We start from the raw sequence: 23817 nt of genomic DNA, 5'->3' as shown, positions 1-23817 counted from the left end.
TGCACTGTCTTGATTCTTGTAGCTCTACAGTAAATCTTAAAGTCAATTAGTCTAGATTCTCCAGCTTTGTTCTTTTTCAGAATTTCTTTGGCTATTCCATATCTTTAACATTTTCATATAAATTTTAGAATCAGCTTGTTAATTTCTGCATAAAAACCTGCAGGGATCTTGGAATTGCCTGAAACTGTATATCATTTTGAGAGAAAAAATTTTTTAGAGTATTGAGTTTTGCAATTCTATTAATGTGGCATACCTGTCAGTTTATTCAGTTCTTTCATTTCTTGTAGTAGTGTTTTATAACTTTTAATTTGGGATCTTACACATGCTTTATTCAACTTATCTCTAAGAATATCTTGTTTTTTGATGGTATTATAAATGGTTTTTAAAATTTTGTAGTTCAATTATTTGTTGTTAATGTATTGTAGTGTATTGACTTGTATTCTGTGACCTTGCTATATTCATTTATTGGATGTAGTAGCTTATTTATGAGTTCCTCAAGACTTTTTTTTAGGAATACAGACATGTCATCTCATTAAAATGCTTTCTTCCTTTTCAGACTGAATGCATTTTATTTTCAATCTACTATACTGGCTAAGCCCTTCAGTAACAATATTGATCCAGATTCCTAAGGGAAAGCATTATCTGTCACCATTATGATGAATAGGTCTTAGTTAAAAAAATTTTTTTATAAATGCCTTTTGTGAGGTAGAAGAATTTCCCTTCTGTTCTGACTTGCTGACTTTATCATTAAAGGGCCTGGAATCCTGTTAGATATTTTTTCTGTGTCTTTTGAAATGGTCAGATAGTTTTTCTCTAGTGAATGTTAAACTTTTGCATCCTGGGACAAAGCCTTCTTGGCCATGGTGTTGTTGGGTTTAATTTGCTAATACTGTATTGAGGAACTTGGGCTCAGTTTTCTTGTAGTAATGTCTTTGTCTGGCTTTGGTATCTTTTTCAGTTTTAAACATGAAAAGAAGTAGAATAATAAAACTAAAACATGAATCATAATATTGATTAGAGGTAGAATACAATCTGTTTTAGTACAGAGAGAGAGAGAGAGAGAGAGAGAGAGAGAGAGAGAGAGAGAGAGAGAGAGAGAGAACAGATTTTGCTGTCTTATTTAAAAATTCTCAAGTTTTTTTTTACAACTTTGGGTTACTAATTTGACACAGTTACTTCAGGTCTATTCTTGTTCTGATAGGTGAGGTGTTTTATTTCAAACTTGTCTTATGTCTTTAACTTTTGTAACATCTTTACCAATAACAATGACCGGTTGCCTAATTTTACTAAATTTAAAAGCTGCCAGAGGTAAACAATGACTTTGATTAAGTAAACTGCAAAAGTGATAAGATTTGTTGGGTTAATCGCTCTTCAGTTAGTGATTTACACAAGAGCTGCCCAAATAAGGCACTTGAATTTTTTGTCAATTGTTTATTTCTGTTGATTGCAAAAATTAGGTGTAATAATAGTGCTAAAACATGATCCGAGGTTCATTTTAGAAATTACATATTTAAGGATTAACATTAGATAGGCTTGAAACTAGGTTAAGTATAGAAAATCTATTTTAAATAACTTTGAATTAACAAAAGAATATTGAATAAAGGAACTTTAAAAGCTATTAAAAAGTATTGGGGGGGGGTGCTGGGTTACGGCTCAGTGGCAGAGCACTTGCCTCGCACATGTGAGGCACTGGGTTTGATCTTTAGCACCACATAAAAATAAACAAACAAAATAAAGATATTGTGTCCATGTATAATTAAAAAATATTTTAAAAAGTATTGGGTCACCATATTTACAAGGAACATAATAGAAATACAACTTTTATTTTGTTGTTTTTTTTTTATAATTTTGCCTTCACTTGGCTTCATTTACTTTTTTTTAAGAAAGATAACATTTTAGAGATAGATTTTTTAAAAAGTTTTCTCTTTGAAATATTGCAAAAATCCAGAGTTATTTTTGTTTCTGTAAAAGTTGGTTCTAACTATATTAATTTATGTTCACTGCTTCTGCAAATTCATGATTCATTCTGGAAATAGTTTTGAGTAGTTCATTCTTTCTTTGTAAAGCACTGTGCTGTGAGCAGAGAACAAATGATTAACAACCAAGACAAGGTCTTAATTTCTTTAAGATTCTAGTCTAAATGGTAAGATTGAATTATCTATTTGGACTGTGGTAAGTGCAGTGATGAACAGTGTAGGATGCTGTAGAGCACTGCTAGGGGTTCTGTTCTAGTTTGGTGATGGTGGTTATGGGACCATGGGAGTAGTGCAGGAGAGTTTCTCTGAGGAAGTGATCTTGGGGTGAGATTAGAGTCAGTGATTGAAGAAGAAGGAATATTGCAGGCAAGTGGATCTGCATGTAGACTGGACCCCCAGTTGAACAATAGGTGTTTTTCAAGCTATAGTGTCATGACCCTATTGCATGTATGAAGCCAATTTAGTAACTTGAAATCAGTATTTATAAAAATGAAATTGAATAGAATGAAAAAATTCTGAGTACATCTTCTGGATCCTTAGCTAGAATCTGTATTACAAAAGATTCTTACACATACCACACACCAACATTACATACTAATATATATGTATATTAATAGTCATGATGTAAAACTGTTTCATACTGTGGGTTAAAGTAAACAAATACTGTTAGAAGAATGAAAAGGAGGTGTATGTGGCAGGAATGTTTAGAGCCCAGGAGTGTGATGGTACTGCAGAGGCAGGCAAAAGCCATGTCTCTTAGTCTCACAGAGCATAACATTTTTCCTTTGGAAGGGTTTAAGCAGAGAAATGACACCATTTTGAAATGGTCACATAGTTTTTCTCTAGTGAATGTTAAACTAAGTTTGCATCCTGAGACAAAGCCTTCTTGGCCATGGTATTGTTGGGTTTAATTTGCTAATACTGTATTGAGGAATTTGGGCTCAGTTTTCTTGTAATGTGTTTGTCTGGCTTTGTATCTTTTTGTTTGGTGTCTTTTATGTTTGAAAAGTTTACTTACTACATTTATAATGGGACAAGAATGGTTGTAGAATGATCAATAGGAAATTAGTGCAGTAGCTCAGGCAAGAAATGACAATTCAATAGTGTGGGAGAGGCAGAAATAGAAGTGGACAGACTAGAGAACTGTAATCACAGGGATAAACCAAATCTGTGGAATTGGGCATGGTGTAATAGTACATGATACAGTAATGTATCTTACAATGATTAAAACATTGCATAAAACTTTCTACTGTTAATTCATAGGAGTCCTTTGTCATTTTATATTTTGAAAGTATCCAAATATTTAAGACAAAATATTTGAAAAATCTTTTAATGATGATGCTTGTGCTAATCCCTCAAGTTGTTTCCTTTTTTATTTTAAGAAATTTTTAAAAATTGGGTCTTTTAATTCTGGAAAGTTAAAATAAGGATGAAAAAGAAACGAAGATTCTCTTGAGTCCCAGTGGGCCAGGAATACATATTTTAACATAAAAAGTTTTTAAATTTTGTGATCCCTTTTAATCTTCACACAAACATGAGAGTAAATTGTGTAAGTCACACATTTAGAAAATATTAAAGCCAGTATTCAAATCTAACTTTTTTTTAATTCCAAAACATTGTCTTTAACATCCTTAAATTACCAGAAGTATTACTCTGATAATATGACATTTATTTGTTTAGTCAGGATACATCAGATTAAGGGGCATCCTTAGAACTTGCTTTCAACAAAAATGTTCTTTGTGAAACTTAATAACCCAGAATGTCAGTGTGTGTGTGTGTGTGTGTGTGTGTGTGTGTGTGTGTGTGTGTATCTCACTAAAGAAAATAACTGTAATTCAACTACTTTTATGTGCTCAATGTATACTTCTATACTACTGTCTCATTTAATTCTGTAAAATAAGCTCCTCAGGTAGGTGTCGTCAGGATGTTTTTCTGATTTTATAAATAAGCATACTAAAGTGAAGAGATGATTAACAGCTTCTGAGGTCATATAGTAAATGATGGAGGGGGATTTTAAACAACTTTTACAACTGAAAAATGTTCTTTCTATACCTTAGGAATTTAGAGAAAGTTAAGGCAGATCTAGATTTAACTCCAAGTTCATCATTTAGCAGTTGAGAGCATAGACATATTTTTAAATCTCTAAACCCAGGTTCCTCATTTGTGAAATGAAAAGAATGATAGTTTGTATATTGGGCATTGTCAGGATTATAAATACTTAAGAAATGGAATCCACAATTCATAGTACAGTGTTTTATTCATTTGTTTTTAAAAATTAAAAATAGAATACTAAGATAGACTGTGGGCAGTTTGTGAAAACCTGATATGTTTCCCTGGCTGATGTAGTATTTGTGTTTCATTCTTTTTTGTTTTTGTTTCTTGCCCCATTAAGGATTTCAGTTTTTCTGACTTTTAAATAAGAGGATGATTGCTCACAGAAAGAAGAAGGCAAATAAAAAGTCTGTTTCAGCATCAGGCCAACTTTCTGCTGATAAGTCCATAAGTTCCAACTTAGCATCAAGGAAGGACTACATCAAGGAGGTGTTGAATGATATCAGCGAGGTCACCCACATGTTACAATATTTCAAGGAAGCTATTCTTTCTGGTTTGTTCACTGTTTTCTCTTAGCATACTTACTGGATAGGTTGTAAAATTTTAAATGCTAGCCTCTCTACAGATAAGTGTGTACACAATGGTAAAATTGTTCTGTTTCAGTTATTTTATGGTTAGTTTTTTACCTATGTGTTTGATGTTTACAATGTAAACCATTTTATAGTTAAATAACTGTGCAGTTGGGGCATGATATTGGCTAAACTATATTGTTATATTGTGTGTATGTATGAATATGTAAAAACAAAGCCCACCATAATGTACAACTGTAATGCACCAATAAGAATAATGGGGGAAAATGAGTAAAAGCAAAATAAAAATTAAAAATAAATAATAGTGCACTATAAGATAAAAAATTGGTAAGGGTGGGGAAACAAGAGTACCAAAAAGAAAAAGAAGTCTTTGGTTCCTCTCAGTTTGGTTCAGGATAATTTGAGACCATTGGAATCTAAACCTTCTCGTTAAAGGCAATACAGCACATTGATTGGTCTTTAGTAAGCAAACTAATGTTTATAATGTAGATTGTCGATGCTTTGACCTTAATTCAGCTTTCCATATCGTTGTCGAATTTAAACTGACTGTACTTGAATGAATTTTATTCCCCAATATTCAAACTTAATTCTGTTTTGCTGATTTGTAACCTCTTCTTAAATTAAGAACTAATCACAGAATTTGTCTAGTTAGAAATAGATAATAGGATTTGGTTATCCTGAAGTAAAGAGTTATGTGTTCCCTGACTTAATCGTAGTACCTAAGTCTTTTAGTGTTTCTTTAATGTCCCAATTTGATATCAGTGATAATACATAGTTAAGAGAGAGTTCCTGAACTTTTGTGATAAGTAGCAGTTCATTTTCATATTCATAATGTATGTTATATGAAGTGAAGATCACTCTTCACTTTCATTGTATTTATATGAGACTTCATGGGCCTTCATAGAAATTTGTGAGATTTCAACAAATCATTCATATATATAATATATATTTTCTTAATGTATTTATATCTTCCTTTCTCTCTATATCTCTTTGGTTATTTTCTGGTATGCATTTTGAAAACCAGAAACTAAAACCACATTTCATGCTTATACTAAATTTCAGAGTTTATTTCTAACCTAATTATAATGTTTAAGTTGAAATTCCTGAAATAAGTGAACTAGAATTGAAGCCTCCAAAAAAGAAAAAATAATTATTTTTTTTCTGGTATTGAGGCTTGAAGCCAGGATATCATGCATGCAAGGCGAGTACTCTACTACTGAACAACCTCCCCAGTCCCAAAGCCTCAAAATTTTAGTGTTTGAATTTTCCTTACAGCAGCAATCATATGTTACTCTTTTGAGAGTACATTAAAAATATGTATATAATTTATATAACATATATATATATACACTTATGTGTGATGTGTGTGTATAAATATATGTATATAAATGTATATATAAATGTATGTATATATATGTATATACACACACACATGCATACACACACACATATGTGTAAAATATGATTTTTGGGAGGGATTCCAGAGATTGAATCTGGGGCACTTAACCACTGAGCCACATTCCCAGTCCCCCCACCCTTTTTTCTGCTACTGCTTTGGAATATGTCTTAAGTCATATAATCATTTCTTAAGAATGAGTTACTTGGATAAGGTTCTGTCAGTCTTATGAGTTTGTGAATCAGAATTTGACTCAAGTTGGAGATTATACATCATTTTGAATACTTTTCAGTTTGAAGCTGAAAAACACAGCCAAATACTTATTTTCAAATTATAGAATACATATCATAGGGTATCCCTTCCTCTCCCCAGGCTCTAGAATGTTTTCATGACTTTTGTGATGATAAATTTTCACAATAGCTATCTATGAGAGATCTGAAGACTTATGAAATCACTCCATTCTTATTTCAATAGGATAAGTAGTTTGGTGATTCTCTTTCTACTGCTTAGGTGCAGGGTGAGATTGCCCTGAAGTCTTAAACATGTAGCAGATATAGAATTTGAAGTTTTATATCTCATCCAGTGTCATTAAGGTACATTATGAATAATTACAGGGATAAAATTACATCTTATGTTAAATCACTGGAGGTATTAACTTATGCATATATACTTTGTTTTTAATTATAATACTGTAGATTAATATATGTGCAGTGTGAATACTAGTTCAGGGTTATGGTTGTTCCCTGAGGAAAAATGTCTTCTGAATTTCAAATAATAGATTTATAAATGTTCTTCTAGCTTATTCAATAGTTTAAAAGTATACCTTTGTGACATATCTTCCCATTTCCAGGTAAAGTATAAATTAAGGAAGTTCAAAATCTGTGTATTTTAAAGATGTAAGTCTTTTAAATTAGGCTTGAAGGAATAGTGCAAAATAACTCATTTCTTTTTTCTTTTTTTTTCTCTTTTTTTACTACTGGGTGCTTGGAAGTGTTAAGTGCCATTATAAAATATTAGAAGGAGAAACACCAGTCTAATATTTCTTATAGGTTTTTTTGTTTTGATTATGTAATGCTATTGTAAAATGGATTTTAGTGAAAGTTTACTATTTTAATTATGGTGCCTTATTTTTCTGTTGTTTGTTTTTTGGTTTGTCTTGTAAATAGGCAAGAAAGAGAAAAATTCATCATCAGTCTCAGATAAACTAGTTAAGTTCATGGATTTTTAAAAGTGCTTTATAATTTTAAGAAGCTTATTTTGTAAAACCATAACTGATCTTATAAGTGATAGCTTCTGATAAATTCTAGATCCTAGATTTTATAGAACTGTAGTGGAAAGAAGTTATGTTAACTTTCTAAGGCAAATTTTATTAAATAGTAGGAGTGAAATGAAAAGCTTAATGCCATTAAATGTTCTGTTGTGAAAGATTCTGCATAAATTTGCACTTTCAATTACTTGTCTTGAGATTAACTAAGTCCATCCCCATTACCCCCAGGGTGAATATACAGTAAGTTAGGTAAATTTTTTCCCAGGAAAATTTCAGTGTTAATTTTACCTCACTGATATTCTTAATTTAGTCTCATAGTGTGCCACAAATTTTGTGGGAATTTTGAAAACTTAAGTTGCTAGCCCCATGTGTTGTGCTGTCTTCTAGAAGTCATCCTCTTTAGAAGTGATTTCTAACAGGTATCACTTAGGAAAAATCAATGTGAATGTTAATAGGTTATGACTTAGAGACAAAAAGAAGTGAAATGAATCTTTGAGGAATGAAGTATGAAATACGGGTAGCTCATTTAGTACACCTCTACCAGTTCTTGGGGATTGTAGTCCTCTTCTGTGCGTGCCTGGAATGGTTTTCATAATTTAATAATATATATAGTAACAACTGGCATAGTTGTGGAAGTTAAATCAAATATTGTGGGATATGTCATTAAGCTTAACTTCTTTAACCATGTGGCAATGTATTATACTAGGAATATAAACTTTAGAGTCAGAAAACCTGAGGTAGGAATCCTCATTTTCCTACTTGCTAGTTAGCTCTAACCTTTGTGCCTGGGTTTCTACAACTGTTAAAAGGAGATAACAGTTATGTACATCACTGGATTTTTGTGGCAATAAATGAGTTTAGAGCAAGTGTTTTAAAATGTCACCAGTTGTTGTTTTTACAGTCCCTAGGTAACTGGATAAAGCTGCTATTCCTTAGGTTTCATTTCCTATAAATTCAAAAATTATTATAGCAAATAAATAGGAGTTTCCTAGTGATGAGTTCTGATGCTTTTTTCCTCCTTGTTCTTTTCATTCCTCTCCCGAGCTAGATTAAGCTGAATTAACAAGACTGATTTTAAAATTATTGTCAGTATTTTTTTAATAAAGGAAAAAGTATTTTTAAATTTTATTTACTTTAATATTTCCAGGAAATGTTTGCAATATAAACAATGTGGTATTGTGTTAATACATAAGAACCAGACAACAGAGTTGGCTGATCTGTTTTCACTTGATAAGCTGAATGAAGCAGAAAATAAATGGCTCAAATAGGCAAAACAATAATTAAAAGTCAGGTTACCCTCTTACAGGGGCAGTAGATAAACATTAGGATACTTTTTTATTGTTCTAGATAATTGGTGTTATGACTTTGGTTGAATTTTATTATATTCATATTTTTAATACCTTTGTAGTATTAATTAAGCTTTATTACATTTACAGTGTGGCCACTAGACTTTAAAAATTACCCTGTCTTAATTATAGAACAAAATTAAATACTATAAATTGACAGGTATAGAAGTATTTTTATAAAATATATGCTTAATGACTATTTTATTTCCAAGTAATTTATTTAGATTTCACATATAAAATGAAATTGGAACTTTAATGTATCTTTTTCATTAACTAAAACATTGAGATTTGCCTATAAATATGTTTGTTACTGAATATACCTGAGGCATATCTGTTTTCAGAGATACTTAGTTTGGATGGCTTACAGATTTACTAATAATAATCATTATTTGTATATTAAGACTATAAGCAATTCATTTCTATTAATTTATTTGATGTTCACAACATAAGGTAAAACAAATATTCTTACCAATTCTCTCTTACTGATGATGACTAAGATCAGAGAAGCCAAGAGTTTTGTATATTGTCATTTCAAGGCACTAGTAGATCAAGGATTTCTTAGTTATTTTTAAGTTAGTTATTTATTAGTCAGTCAGTTATTTTTAGTGCAGTTATTTTTAAGTCTTTTGTCTTCTAACACACCAAGCAGTCACTTTATTCAGTATTGGGAAAGAACAGTTACTGCCTCTTGCTTTACTCAGTTGTGTGACTGTTTTATTTTATTTTATGGGGGCAGGGTAGGGAATATTTAGTGCTGATGAACAAGCTTTTTAAACTCCTTGAAACTTTTTAAAAGTTATAGTAAAATTTAGAGTTTAATTTAGAGGCATTTTGCTTCATTGAAGAGAACTTAATTCTAAGGGGAAAAGAATATTTGGTAAAATAGAACCTTTGTATTTAAAAAGAAATTTTATTTTTTTACTTTTTATGACACAGATAGTTGAGGGCTTGCTAATTTATGAAGTCCCAGGTAAAGTATTACCAGGATATAGTGATATTCTAGTTATTGACTCTTCTGCCCAAATTTATAGGAAAGTTTATGACTATGTGATTAACATTTTATTTAGTTGACCTGTTCATTGTGGTTGATTTATATAGGCTTCAGAAATATGTTTAATCATAGGAATTGGAATTATTTATTTTATGATGTAATTTATTAGTCTTTCTGAAACATGTTTCTAAAAAAACTAAGTAACTGTTTTTTAGTAAATTGTTTTGGAACAAATTTAATATCTTTTTATGAAGACTTCTTGTAGGAAAAGGGGGAGTAAGTATTTTTTGCTGACAGTTATTAGAGTATTTTGCAATTATTTTTAAGAAAACTTATAGCAGGGATTCTCATAAACTTGTTAAAAAAATTACTGAGAGTCCCAAAGAGTTTTCATTTGTGTATTTTGTATCTATTACATATTAGCTACTATACTGGATAAAACTGAGAAAATTTAAAAATATTTAATAATTTCAAAATATATAAAATATATTAATGTCTATATATTTGATTTCCTTTCTCTGAGAAGGTTAGAATTTATTACCCTGGTTTATTTAGACATTTAGGTCATTAGTATTTTGTAGTTCTTACTTAATATTATACTAATTTTGAGTATTGGTGGTAGTTATTGACAATCACTTAAAATCAATCTTTTTTGGCATGAGACTCCAAAATAAAACAATATATTCTTGAGTATTCCTCAAGTATATTGATAACTGTTGATTTTATTGTCAATATTAGAAATGACTATTTTCTTTTTGAAGACTATTAATCAGCATTGGGTCATTAAACAAAATAGATAATTTATAAAGAAAAGTTTATTTTGATTCATAGTCTATTATCAATTAACACCCCCACGGTTTGAGACCTGTGGAGAGGCAGCATATGATTGTGGGAGTACACGGTAGAACAAGTCAGGCTACAGAACAAAAGAGGAGAGGAGAGGAGAAAGGGAATGGACTGGGATCCCACAGTCTCCTTTAAGGACATATCTCCAGTGATATGTCCAGGCCTTCCTTCTAAAGATTCCACCACCTTCCAGTAGTGCCATGCTGAGAACCAGTATGGGCCTTTGGGGGGAGTATTTAGCACTACCATAGATTAGGTTTCAAAAAGAATCCAGTACAATTTTCTGTGATGATCATCACTCAACCTTGGTTTTGGTAAATCGTCAGAAATATTATCATAGACTAGCTTCCTAGTATAAAGAAGAGACTTGTCGGTGCAAAACTGGGATAACATTGAAAGTCTGGAGTGTTTTACAGATGTTTTTTTTTTTTTTTTTTTTTTTTTTTACTATCAAGTTGTATTATTTTCCCAAAAGTTTCTTTTATTTCAGTGCTGGATTCTGTTTCAGAGCCAAACTTTGTAACCTATATCTTCTGTTGCTTAAGATAATAGGAACTGCAAATGTTGGTAGAGGGCTTACTATGTTCCAGTCACTGTTCTAAGTGCTTTATTTACTCTAACAACTCTATGAAGTAACCCTCTTTGTTTTCTCTCTCCCTCTCTCTCTCTCTCTCTCTCTCTCTCTCTCTCTCTCTCTCTCTCTCTCTCTCTCTCTTTCTCTCTCTCTCTCTCTCTCTCTTTTAAGTTGTGTGTGGACTCAATTCCTTTATTTGTTTTTATGTGGTGCTAGGATGGAACCCAGTGCCTCACACTTGCAAAGCTAGTGTTCTACTGCTGAACCACAACTCCATCCCCTCACTGTCTTCTCTTTATAGGTGAGGAAAGTAGGCACAGAGAGATTAAGTAACTTGCCCAAGTTTCTCAGCCTTGGAGGAAGAATTTGAAGTCAGGGAGTCTGGTTCCAAAGGCTTTACTTTTTAACCACTGTGCTATATTGGCTTAACTAAGTAAACTTAACACCCACAATTATCAAATAGTTGTTTTTTTAATTAATATAAATCATTAAGCTGAATATTCAAATTTACCCTAAGGATTAAAATTATAAATGATTTTTAAAAATTAGATTTATGGGGAAAATTCCAGCTGTACATGAAATTCCTAAAATCTTTGACCAGCTTGTATTTCACTTTTAAAGCAGACTTTGTTTTTTTAGAACAGTTTTAGATACAGAAAAATTGAGAAAGTGTATGGAGTTCCCATATAAGCCTATGCCCAGTTTTCCTTATTTTTATAAGAATTAATGAACCAATATTTGACAGTAAACAAGAGTAATGCTACCTTATTATTGAGCAACAAAGTTTATAGTTTATTAAAATTTTATAGATTTCCCCAAATGTCCTTTTTTTGTCTTTTAGGAACCTATTACAGTACATTTAATTGTCTTGTCTCCTTAGGTTCTCCTTGGCTCTTAAGTTTCTTGGACTTTCCTCATTTTTGGTGAGGAAAGATTCAAGGAGTACTGGCTAGATATTACGTCACATGCCCTTTGGTTAGAATTTTCTGATGTTCTCATGATTAGACTTAGGTTGTAAAACAGTAGGGGAGAGATTAAAAATGTAAAGTGTTTTTTTCATCAATCATCTCAAGGATGCTTGCTACTAACATGATTTGTCATTGTTGTTAACCTTGATCAATTGTCTTATGTGGTGTTCATCAACTCTTGCACAGTGAAATTACTGTTTTTATCCTCCCATGAATAGGATACTCTTTGGAAGAAATCACTATGCATACCTCTCTGAGGGCAAAGTTATTTACATAAAGCATATAGTATTCTTTTACACAAGAGGTTTGTTTCTTCTCAATTTATTAATTTATTCAGTTATTTATATCAATATGAATGTATGGATGTTTATTTTATACTATAGATATAAAGCCAATACTATTTGTTGCTCCAATTATCCCAGCTTTGGACAGAGGGAACCTTTTCAGTTGACTTTTATACACCTTTGAGCATACCCTTCTAACTTGAAAATTTTTTATTGATGCATTATAACTATACATAATGGTGGGAATTCATTATGCCATATTTGTACATGCACATAACATCATTGACCACTCTTATTCTCCTGCACCCCTCTTTTCCTTCCCTTCCTCCTCCTGATCTGCTGACTCTACTAATCTTTTTTTAATTATTATTTCAATTAGTACATTATAAGCAGGATCCATTGTGGTATATTCATACATGGGCATAGCATAATTTGATAGATTTTGTTCCCCTGATACTTCTCCATGCCCTCCCCTCCTTGTTCCCTCTTTATTCCTTTCCTTCTGGAACTACATGATACTTTTGACTTCAGCTTGTATATTTTCTGCCCCTGCCCTACAATTAGTCATTTCTCCAAGGAATTCTGATGCCTTTTATTGGAGAATGGTTCAGGAACCAAGACCTGTGTGCTAGGTATACTTGTTGCTACTGGAGTGTCATTTTTTTAGACCCTTTTAGCTGACAGCAAAGAAATACATACATCTATGCTGATCCAGGTGTTTATACACACATATCCATAAATATTTCTGTATGTAACCATTTATATCAAATCGAATATCAGTTCTTACTGATGTTTCCAACTTTGATCCATCACTACTTGGATTATTATAATCTCCTATTTATTTTATTTCTAAATTTCACTCTAATAGTGAGATGTCTGGCTTCCACCATGTTATCCATTTATTCACTTGTTCAGTTCCAGTGTACATCTATAATGGTATCAGTTGTAAACCAATTGGAGTACAGAACTCAAGAGTATTTCCTTTGCCTTTAGTCTTACTCATTTAGTTTACTTTCCAGAGTTAATTAAACCAGCACTTAATCTCCTGGTTTGTTTCTTCTTTAATTTTCCCCTGTCAATAAAATTTGATAGATGAATGAATCAGTTTTTTTCCTGGAAGGCACTGTTTTCTCTCTTGCTTCTAGCACTACGTGGACCACTCTTTGTTGCTTCTCTTTGAATTCTCTTTGCCCTGATATGCCCAGCTCTTTATCTTGTCTGCCCAGCACCCCTGCCCCTTGCACATTTATTCCACATTATAAACACATTTATTTCACTCTTGATAGTGCTGTTAATAAAATGAATATATTATGGATTATGTTGGAATATTTTTTATTTTTTATGCTATAGATAGTATTTCATTTTGGTGTCTTAACATTTCTGAAAAATGAATAAAATTTGTTTAATGATTATCTTTCAACATTTCTGCAAAACACGAATATACATTTAATTATAACACCACATTAAAAAAATATTTTTGGTTTTTAAGCTAAACTGTTTCAGAGGGGAGGCAGTATAACATTAAGAGCATGGATTCTGGAATTATGTGTGCTGACTTTAAATTATGGCTCTACAGTTTAATAAATCTGCACAATGGAGAATTTGGGGTTTTATAGCTAATAGGAACATGAACATTAAATGGGACAATATATCTTTTAAGCATGTTTAAGAGTGTCTATCATATACTGAGCACTTAAATAAATATTTACCATTATTAAATGCTAATGCAATGTAAGGTCAAGGAAAGGAGAATCATAGCATACTACTATGTTTAAGATGGTTATCTTTTCAAACTTCTGAAGATTACTTCAGAGCCTTAAAGGTAGGTTGATAATACATACTGGTTTGCCTGGGATGATAATCCAGAATATACTTGTTATGTTAGCATGATTATGAAGAGCATCCTCCTTTTTACTCACTAAAGTATTTTGGTTTGGACAAATTATATGATCACTTAATTTTCTGGGGCTATAAAACTCTTATCTGCATCCCTCTGGCAGGGGTGGTATAAATGAGCACAGGAGGCTAGGATTATACTAGTGGGTCCTGCGAAATGTGCACATCTAAGAGGGTAGCATTGTTTTGCTCCAGCTGCTGAGGAAGATAGTAGGCCTGGTATAATACATTCTTACATTTTTAGAGTAGGCAGAAATCTGGAAAATTTAAAATGGTTCACCCAATTTTTCATCATTAGCAACTGATTAAATTTTTCTGAAAAGCACAAAAATTCATTAAAAATCTATGCATTTGATCATACATAATTTATATCACAGTTTTAAAATATGCAGGACAAATGATGGTCTTTCCATATAGCTTGAGAGTTACTACTTCCAATAACTCATAATTCCTTAATAGAAAGAATTGATTCTAGTAGCATTTGTGTATGTTTTTGTTTATCTTGTGGACAAATACTTATAGACAAGTGCAAAAAATAGATCCTCTTTTGCAACCCAGAACTCATTGTTCAGTATGAGTTTTGATAAATATAAGCAGGTATATTGTACCTAAAATAGCTTAAAATGATGGGATACTGATAAATGAAAAGGTTGGTCCTAAGACTAAAAAGTTAATAAAAAGCACAGATCATGAGGAAAAAAAAAGAATTCTAATGTGGAAACTGAACATATATTTTAAAACATACTAGTTATGCAATTATATTGAACTTTTTAGAGCTTTTAACATTGTTACCACATATATTAACTACATGATAGTAAAAACTGTAAGACAGAAAGTACTTTATATGGTTATTTCAAGGAAAATCTGGAGAGCATATGTAAACAGAGAAAAACTGAAAAAAGTAGCACTAAATTGACCATAATTGTCTTTTTTAAAATTTTTACTGGTTGTTCAAAACATTTCAAAGCTCTTGACATATCATGTTTCATACATTAGATTCAAGTTGGTTATAAACTCCCATTTTTACCCCAAATACAGATTGCAGAATCATATCTGTTACACATCCACATTTTTACATAATGCCCTATTAGTAACTGTTGTATTCTGCTACCTTTTCTATCCTCTATTGTCCCCCCTCCCCTCCCCTCCCATCTTCTCTCTCTACCCCATCTACTGTATTTCCCATAATTGTCTTTAAAATCATTAATGAATTAAAATGACCAAGAAGTTTCTGAAGGCAACATAACTGCAGTAGTAGAAATAGAACATGTAGTAGGCAACAATTGTGGCATGCTTTCTAATGACATTCACTAGAAATGTATTTTATGTGATCTTTTGTAGCTTAGACTTCCAGAACTTTTTTTTGGATACATTTTTTTTCCTTTTTTAAGATTGCTTTAAAGAAGTCATTAATATACGTCTGGATGAACTTCTTGATGTTTTAACGTCTGTAATTAATAAGCATCAGAACCTCAATTCTGTTGATATACAACATGCTGCAGAAATGCTTGCTGCCAAAGTGAAAGGTAAGGATGATATATTAAAAATGGATTGCTTGGTACAAAAAGTATCCAGTGAGACACTTTAGTTCATAGTGAATGTATATCCATCTCCTCTGATGGCATTTGTATGAGGTGTATCAGTAAAGAGTTATATATACTTGGATATTTAAATACTTCCACTAACTCATACCTACAGCTTTCTTCCTCTTAAAAATGAAAATTTAACTTGTCAGTGAACACTGTAAAACTTCTAACTTAAACCAAACAACTGATGTTTAAAATTTGAACTTTATGAATGAGTTCATGATATATTGAGGTAGTTTGTTAGTGTACAGGTGTCTTTGTTATGTGAGGAAGAGTGGTGTTAGAAAACGTTCAATTGTATCGATTCCAGTTTGTAAAAGGAACCAAGTGGAGAACAAGAACAAGACTTATTCTATGATTTGAAATGAAATTAAAATTGTAAAATAAGTTTAACCGATATATGTATATGAGTGTGAGCTCTCACATAGCATATATGTTCTAAAACAGAATTGGGACTCTCCACTGAAATGGCTTATCACTCAAAATCATTAAAATGATTCTGGGCTGCAACATATAAGAACTGAGAGTGAAGAGGGAGTATTTAGGTCAATTAGGACACTGTTAGAAGTAATGGGCAAGATAAGAATTGAAGGTCTGATCTAAGGCAGAAACTGGCATGTGGTAGTGGTAGGTTGTTGATTGTCATCTAGAGGGGAAAGATGTGAACTGACAAAACCAGTTGAACATATTAGGGATTATGGAGAAGTCTGGAGATGGAAAGTGTGGACTTGGGAATTAATGTATAGGTGGTAGACAATTTTAAGTGGGAAAAATGGGTAGTTTCTCGTGTGGCTTTTAAAAATGTGCTTAGTAACCAGATTTGTTTTTAAATAGTTTGTTTACAAGTGCTATTTAACTCTACTTAGGGAAATTTGTGTCTAGAGAAAGTAAATTTCCATTGTTGGAAATAGCGGCCTAGTTCAATAATTGTCAGTGGCTACTGTGTGCAGTCAGGACATCATGGGGAAGGAGTGCCTGTGGTTGGTGTCCACAATCCAGAAATAGATGAAGAGAATGGTCTCTCAGTTGCCTTGGAGATTCTTTTATCTTTGAGGTAAAGTAATCTTTTGAATATGATTTCCCACCATGACTGTCTTTACACTTGGGATTGTTACTGTTTTACTTTTGCATTGGGTGAAACTTAAAAGAGGAAGATTACTTGTGAAATTTATTCTTTTAGCAAGAATTTGTTAGACTAGAAAACTTTAAAAACTGTTCTCTTTGGAGGTAGGTTTACATGTTTTTAAATAAAACCTTCTTCCCTGTCCCTGCTCCTAATGTTGAAGCCCCCTAAAAATATATTGATATTGTAAATGCAAAATATTCAGCGGTCTGCAAAATGGAGATCGGAGCTTATTTAATTCTTTGATTTAATGACAATTTAGTTTTCAAAACCTGAAAAGGCAAGATATAAGTGGAAGCCATTTTTAAATGTCTGTTCTGTGCCAAGCAATCTAAGTGCTTTGCATACTTCAATCTTTGCAAAAACCTGTAAATGTACATTTTTTTATTGGTTGTTCACAACATTACAAAGCTCTTGACATATCATATTTCATACATTAGATTGAAGTGGGTTATGAACTCCCAATTTTTACCCCAAATGCAGATTGCAGAATCACATCGGTTACACATCCACATTTTTACATAATGCCCTATTAGTAACTGTTGTATTCTGCTACCTTTCCTATCCCCTACTATCCCCACTCCCCTCCCCTCCTATCTTCTCTCTCTACCCCATCTACTATAATTCATTTCTCTCCTTGTTTATTTTCCCAATCTCCTCACAACCTCTTATATGTAATTTTGTATAGCAATGAGGGTCTCCCTTCATTTCCATGCAATTTCCCTTTTCTTTCCCTTTCCCTCCCATCTCATGTCTCTGTTTAAAGTTAATCTTTTTTTTCCTGCTCTTCCTCCCTACTCTGTTCATAGTTGCTCTCATTATATCAAAGAAGACATTTGGTATTTGTTTTTTAGGGATTGGCTAGCTTCGCTAAGCATAATCTGTAAATGTACATTTTTGTTATGCTTATTTCAGAGAGAACTGTTAAGAAAAACTCTTATATGGTAGGATAAAAAAGCTGTAGAAGTATGAAGATCATTCAGTCTTAACCCCCTGATTATATTTTCAATAAACAACAGTGACCTAAACAGTTGACTTATTTAGAGTTCTTACCCATCAAATGCATTTTTCAAATTTGTCAGACTTCCCAAACAAAAATAAACAACCCACCCCACAATACAGAATACCTTCAGAATCTGTTGTGTATATAATGTTTGGTTCCTCAGTTCTGAATGCATGAAGTGCATCCATTTCCTATGCATAAGACATGAGAAATTGAAATCTTTAATTCCTCTTACTTGTTATTGTAAATATGAATTTACCTTGTCATAACTTTAGAAGAAAAATTCTTAGTTTTCATTATAGTAATGATTTGTATTTCCTTCATCTCCTTCTGTTTCCAAGCAGGAAGTTCAGTCTGACAAAATATTTGCAATGTGGTAAGAGAGATACAGGCTATTTTTGAAGCAGAAAAAGACATTTTCAGAACTCAGGAATTTACGCTGCATTTAGTAGTTGTATTTTCATTTATTTAGGAAAATTTTAATATGTAATTGAAAAAGAGGTTTTATTTATGTTTTTCATTAGATAATGAATATTTTACCCTATATTTATAAATTGGCAAGCATAAAAATAAGCCTTAATTATGCCCTTAAGATTATAGAAGTTTCATGTTTTCCTTCTATTCTTCAAACTTGATTCTTTCAATATGCAGTTCATACACACAATTAAATGCAAATTGTGTAATTGCCTACCCATATCTTTCCATAGATAAGTAATAACTACTACTGCTTTCTTGTGCATCTTTCCAGAGATATGTTATACATATACAAGCAAATACATGCATGTATTGTTAAATTCTGACAAATGCACATTCCTGTGAAAACATCATTATAGTCATGATAATGCTTACTCCCATTATAGTCCTCTACCTCCTCTTTCACAAATTTTGGTCTTTTATTTTCATTCTCATTTGGTTCAAAATACTTTCTAATTTCTCTTCTTTTTTGACACATGGGTTATTTAGAAGTTTGAGATTTAATTTTCAAGTATTTGGGAATTTCACAGAGCACTTCTATTATTTATTCTTGATTTAATTCCAGGTAGTCGCAGAACATGTTTTGTCTGATATGAATACTTTCAAACTCAGTGTGAGACATGTTTTGTGGTCTATAATATGAACTGTGATGGTAAATATTTATTTGAAAAGAACTTGTATTTGCTATCACTAAGTAGAGTGCTCTATAAATGTCCATCTTGCCAAGGTGGTTGACAGTATCATTGAGCTCTTCCTACCCTTACTCATTTTCCATCTGTGTGTTCTGTCGGTTGCAGGGAAGGCTATTGAAATCTCTGGCTATCTTTGCTTCATGCATTTTGAAACTCTGTTTACTGGATGCATAAATGTATAGAAATGTTAGGTCCTCTTGATGAATTGACTCCTTCATAATTATAAAACAAAGTTGTATCCATCTGTGTCTCCCCGCCTCACTGCCCCCTGTAATTTCCTTTGCTTGTGAATCCATACTATGTAATATTAGACAGTAAAGTCAGGCAGTTGTAAGTTACCATGGTGTTTCTTGTCTGTCAGGGATTTCTGTCTTTTATTGTCTGATTATACAGGGTCTTGAAAAATGTTGCGTCTTAAATTTTATGTAGTTTTTTTTTCAGTTATTTCAGGCATAATTATAACCTGTTTCTTAGTCAGAACAGAAGTCTTAAGAGTGTTTTAAAAATGATTTGCAATGATTCTTAGTTTTTCTTTTTGTTGGTATTAGGGATATTTAGAAGAATATGATGAACTGTGTGGACACCCTGCCCCCACCCCAATCTACAAAGACTTATACATGTAAAATCTGATTTTAATCTCATGGAGTTTATAAGCTAAAGGTTTAATTCATCCAAATCTAGTAGTACTTGCTTTCCAACTCTGTTTGCATATTAGAATCACTTGGGAGAGCTTTTGGAAAAATATCTGTGCCTTACCTCCAGACCTTTTTTTTTTTTTTTAATTGTACCAGGGATTGAACCCAGAGATACTTAACCACTGAGCCAGATCCCCAGTCCTTTTTCATATTTTAGTTAGAGACAGAGTCTCACTAAGTTGTTTATGACTTCACTCAGTTTCTGAGTCTGGCTTTGAACTCAGATCCTCCCATCTTAGCCTTTGAAGCCACTGAGAGTACAGACATGCACCCCTGAGCCCCGCTACTACAGACTTCTCAAATTTGAATCTTTGGTGATGGGACTGACTTTGTTTTTAAGACTCTTCATCCAATATTTAAAATGATTGGTAAAGCAGAGGATGGCTTCTTCTCCACATGGTTTCTCTACCTGTACCTTATTGGTAGTGTACTAGAGAGGGTGGGTAATAAGGAATCATTTGCTCCTTATTACCAGCCTGAGTAGCATGGTTTATTTACTTCAGGGAAAAAAGCCAAGTCTATCTTCAGATTTTGTCTTAGTAAATTGTGTTTGGGCTTTTATCAAGAGGTGCGCACAGAAGTTAAAAGAAACGCTTTTAGTTGTTTCATGATTTGCATTAAAAAAGGAAAAAGTCTCTATTATAAACAAAAGACAACTATATGTCAATTAACATAGATCTCAGGTCCCAAGATCCTATTATGAGCAATAATACTATGAATAAATATGAATTAAAATTCTCTATAAAGAACTGGATTTTAAAAAAATGTGATATGTTGCATTATATAGGTTTTATATATATATGCATATAAAATTTTAGTTATTGGTGGTTCATAGTAAATATGTGCTTCCTATTGATTTCCATGAGCCACGATGTCTTCAACAGTTTTTTAAAACACCAGAAAACAGTAAGCAAGAGAAAATAGTGCAGAACATTCTTCATGAAGAGGTCTGGTGTAACGGACTCCAACTCCAAGACAGATTGATTTCACATTAAGTCACTTTTTATATGTGTAAAATTATGTAAATCATGGAGTAGGGAGTCTGGAATGCCAACGACTTTCATGCAAACTGATATTTTATGATTCTCTTAATAAATAACTGAATATCCTATTGCTTTTGTATATTAACCCTTTCAGTTTCTGAATCTTTTAATGAAGTAATGGTAAATTTTTAAAGTACTAAATGATTTTGTATGAATCTAGTTTCAAATATTTTCTCCATCATTTATTGTAACCAACCTTTCCTTATAGCTGTGAATTTTACAGAAGTTAATGAAGACAACAAAAATAATCTATTCCAAGAAGTATTTTCTTCTGTTGAAACTTTGACATTTACCTTTGGGGATATGTAAGTAGAGGACTGTCATTTAAATGTATTGGGCTGAAGTGTGTTTGAGTACATTGGGTGTAGAAGCCATAGAAAGTAAAGTATTAACTCTTGTAACATACTATCACAACTTTGAAAAAGCCATATTTCATATTGTTATACTGATGTATTTGGAGGTGTCTTTATAGCTATTTAGAAGCAACCTTTACTTGCAAGTTCATTTGCAAGTTCTCAGGTTCTTACTTAAAACAAATTGTCCTAGAATACATGATTGTAAAGCCTGTGACAAAGAAGCATAATGATATGCCTTTTTTTTTTTAACCTCCCTGGATAGCTTTGCAAACTTCCTTATGGGACACGTACACAGACTGCCTGTTTTTCGGGAAAATAAGGTAGGCTAAGTTTATGTGAAAGTGAAACCTTTAATGTTTTTAACTATGTATTTAATTTATTTCCTAATCTTAATCTCAGAATTACTTTCATAGCTAAATTTATAAGTTACCACATTATGACATGAAAACCAGACCAATTCATTTAAAATATGATAATATGATGAGTTTCTGAAGCAGTAACTTGGTAATACTTTTTAAGTGGACTGAACTATTAAAAGAGTATGCCTGATATTTTATAACATAAAATGAATCCATATGGTATAGATCTGAAATATTAGAAGGGATTTTCAACCTTTTTTCCCTACTGACTTTGCTGTAGACCTTGAGACTGGTGAAACTTGAAAAAAAAAGAAAAATGGAAAAAGTAAGGAGGGTGGTAATCTCACATACCATACAATTTTTTGTTTGTTTGTTTCTTTTGTCCAGGAAACACTTGTTAACCCTGTATATCTTAATTCTCCCTACCAGCATGCCTAGGTTTGGGGTTATGATTTCTAATTGGAAGAAAAATTTCTTTGGAATGATAAAATGTCTGGAATGTATGGAGAATGTTGCCTTAAAGATTTATAATAGTAGGAATATTTTAAGTTTACTGATTATTTTTTTTACTTAATCATATTTAAACATACTCCCTCAGAGACATGTGTTGATAATTCCTGTTAAGAATGATCAGATCCATTAGTGAGACCCTGTCTCAAAATTTAAAAAAGGACTGGAGATGTGGAACAGTGGTTAAGCACCCTGGGTTTAACCCCTGTTACCAAAAAAAAAAAAAAAAAGACTAATCAGATCCAAAAAGGATTTCAACAAATGTACCAGATACTTGTATTATATCAGAATAATATAAAAACTTAAGCTAGTGTAGTGGCACATGCCTGTAATACCAGCGATTCAGGAGGCGGAGGCAGGAGGAGCACAAGTTCAAAGCCAGCCTCAGTAATTTAGCAAGAATATGTCTCAAAATAAAATTAAAAATAAAAAGGGCTGCTGGGTGCAGTGGCACATGCCTGTAATCCCAGTGGCTCGTGAGGCTGAGGCAGGAGGATTGTGAGTTCAAAGCGAGCCTCAGCAATTTAGCAAGGCCCTAGGCAACTCAGTGAGACCCTTAAATATATAAAATACAAAAAAGGGCTGGGGTTCAGTGGTTAAGTGCCCTTGAGTTTAACCCTCAGTACCAAAAAATAAAATTAAATAAAAAACTAAAAGAGCTGGGGATCTGCCTCAGTGGTTGAGTACCCCAGGTTCAATCACTGGTACCTCCAACACCCCAAAAAGAAAACCTTAAGATCTTTCTTAAAATGAGACAAAATATGAACATGACTACTTAAGGTATTTGGAACATGTATTATAATATTGCAAAAAAAATTAGGACTATTTCTACAATCCCTCATTGATAAACGGAGAATAAGGAAGAGTCTTAAAATTGTTAAATATTTTACTGTTTTTTTTCCTCAATTTTACCTTTTAAAATTGTAACTGATTCTTCAGAAGGTAATAAAACATTTTATATGTGTAGCAGAGCTGTGTCCAATTTAAATTTTAGATATGAATTGTATTTCCTATTCCTGCTTCTTTAGACACATACTATACTGACCTTTAATAGAAAAATACTTTTCCCCTTTTTAAAAAATGTTATTCCTTGTTTTTCCTTTTTAAATTTTTAATTTTCCCTAGAGATTAAGATTAAAAAGCTCATGATGTAATCCTAATAATAACATTACTTTTTTGATGAAGGTTTTTGAAAAATACACTTTAAAAATAATAGCTGCAATTCATTTTAATAGTGCTTACTATGTTCTCTCTACTGTGCTAATAACATTCCATCATCTTAATTCTTAAAACAGCCTTATCAATATAGTGTTCTTATCCTCTTTTTTACAGAAGGGCAAACTAACCTTAGGTGAGTTTAAATGTGTAACCCTATGTCATAGAGTGAAAAACAGAGCTGGACTTCAGACCTAGGTCTTTTTGATCCCTTTTGCATTGAATCCCTATATGCCTTGTATTGCCCAACCAAGTAGATCAAATGTGTTTAAGATTTAACAATTTTGATAGATGTTGCTTTCTAGCCCTGCTAATGATAGCCACTAGTCACATCTTCTTAGTCTATTAGATACTTTTAAAATGTTCAAGTAAGTAGCTACAATGGTATATGGTATAACTATATGGTAGTTAATAGCTACCATATAGGATATTACATTATAAAATATTTGCATCTTTACAGAAAGTTCTGTGCTAAACTACCTAATAAACTTTCAAGAATATGCTTAACATATAATAAAATAGTAAAAGATGACTGAATAGATCTATATCTTCTATTTAGATAACAATCTATTTAG

The 23817-nt window shown here is 32.1% G+C and overlaps 1 protein-coding gene and 1 non-coding gene across 9 annotated transcripts in view; both read left to right on the top strand.

Annotated features, from left to right (window-relative positions):
* Nucleotides 1-23817, top strand: part of LOC110596914 (rho GTPase-activating protein 29-like) — a 74366-nt gene that overhangs the window by 15901 nt on the left and 34648 nt on the right. For all 8 annotated transcript variants that reach the window (XM_078026808.1, XM_078026810.1, XM_078026809.1 and 5 more), the window contains 4 exons: nt 4369-4581; nt 15578-15712; nt 21011-21107; nt 21421-21478. In XM_078026808.1, the coding sequence (XP_077882934.1) occupies nt 4401-4581; nt 15578-15712; nt 21011-21107; nt 21421-21478 (471 nt within the window). In that variant the 5' untranslated portion in view covers nt 4369-4400. The remainder of the gene's footprint in view (nt 1-4368; nt 4582-15577; nt 15713-21010; nt 21108-21420; nt 21479-23817) is intronic.
* Nucleotides 14663-14790, top strand: LOC144368787 (small nucleolar RNA SNORA40). Its single transcript, XR_013428367.1, has one exon. It is a non-coding gene; the product is annotated as a small nucleolar RNA SNORA40 (small nucleolar RNA).

Source organism: Ictidomys tridecemlineatus, chromosome 11 (genome assembly GCF_052094955.1).
Source record: "Ictidomys tridecemlineatus isolate mIctTri1 chromosome 11, mIctTri1.hap1, whole genome shotgun sequence".
Lineage (NCBI taxonomy): Eukaryota > Metazoa > Chordata > Mammalia > Rodentia > Sciuridae > Ictidomys > Ictidomys tridecemlineatus.
The sequence above is the reverse complement of the archived record's forward strand: the minus strand, read 5'-3'. Positions and strand labels throughout refer to the sequence as shown.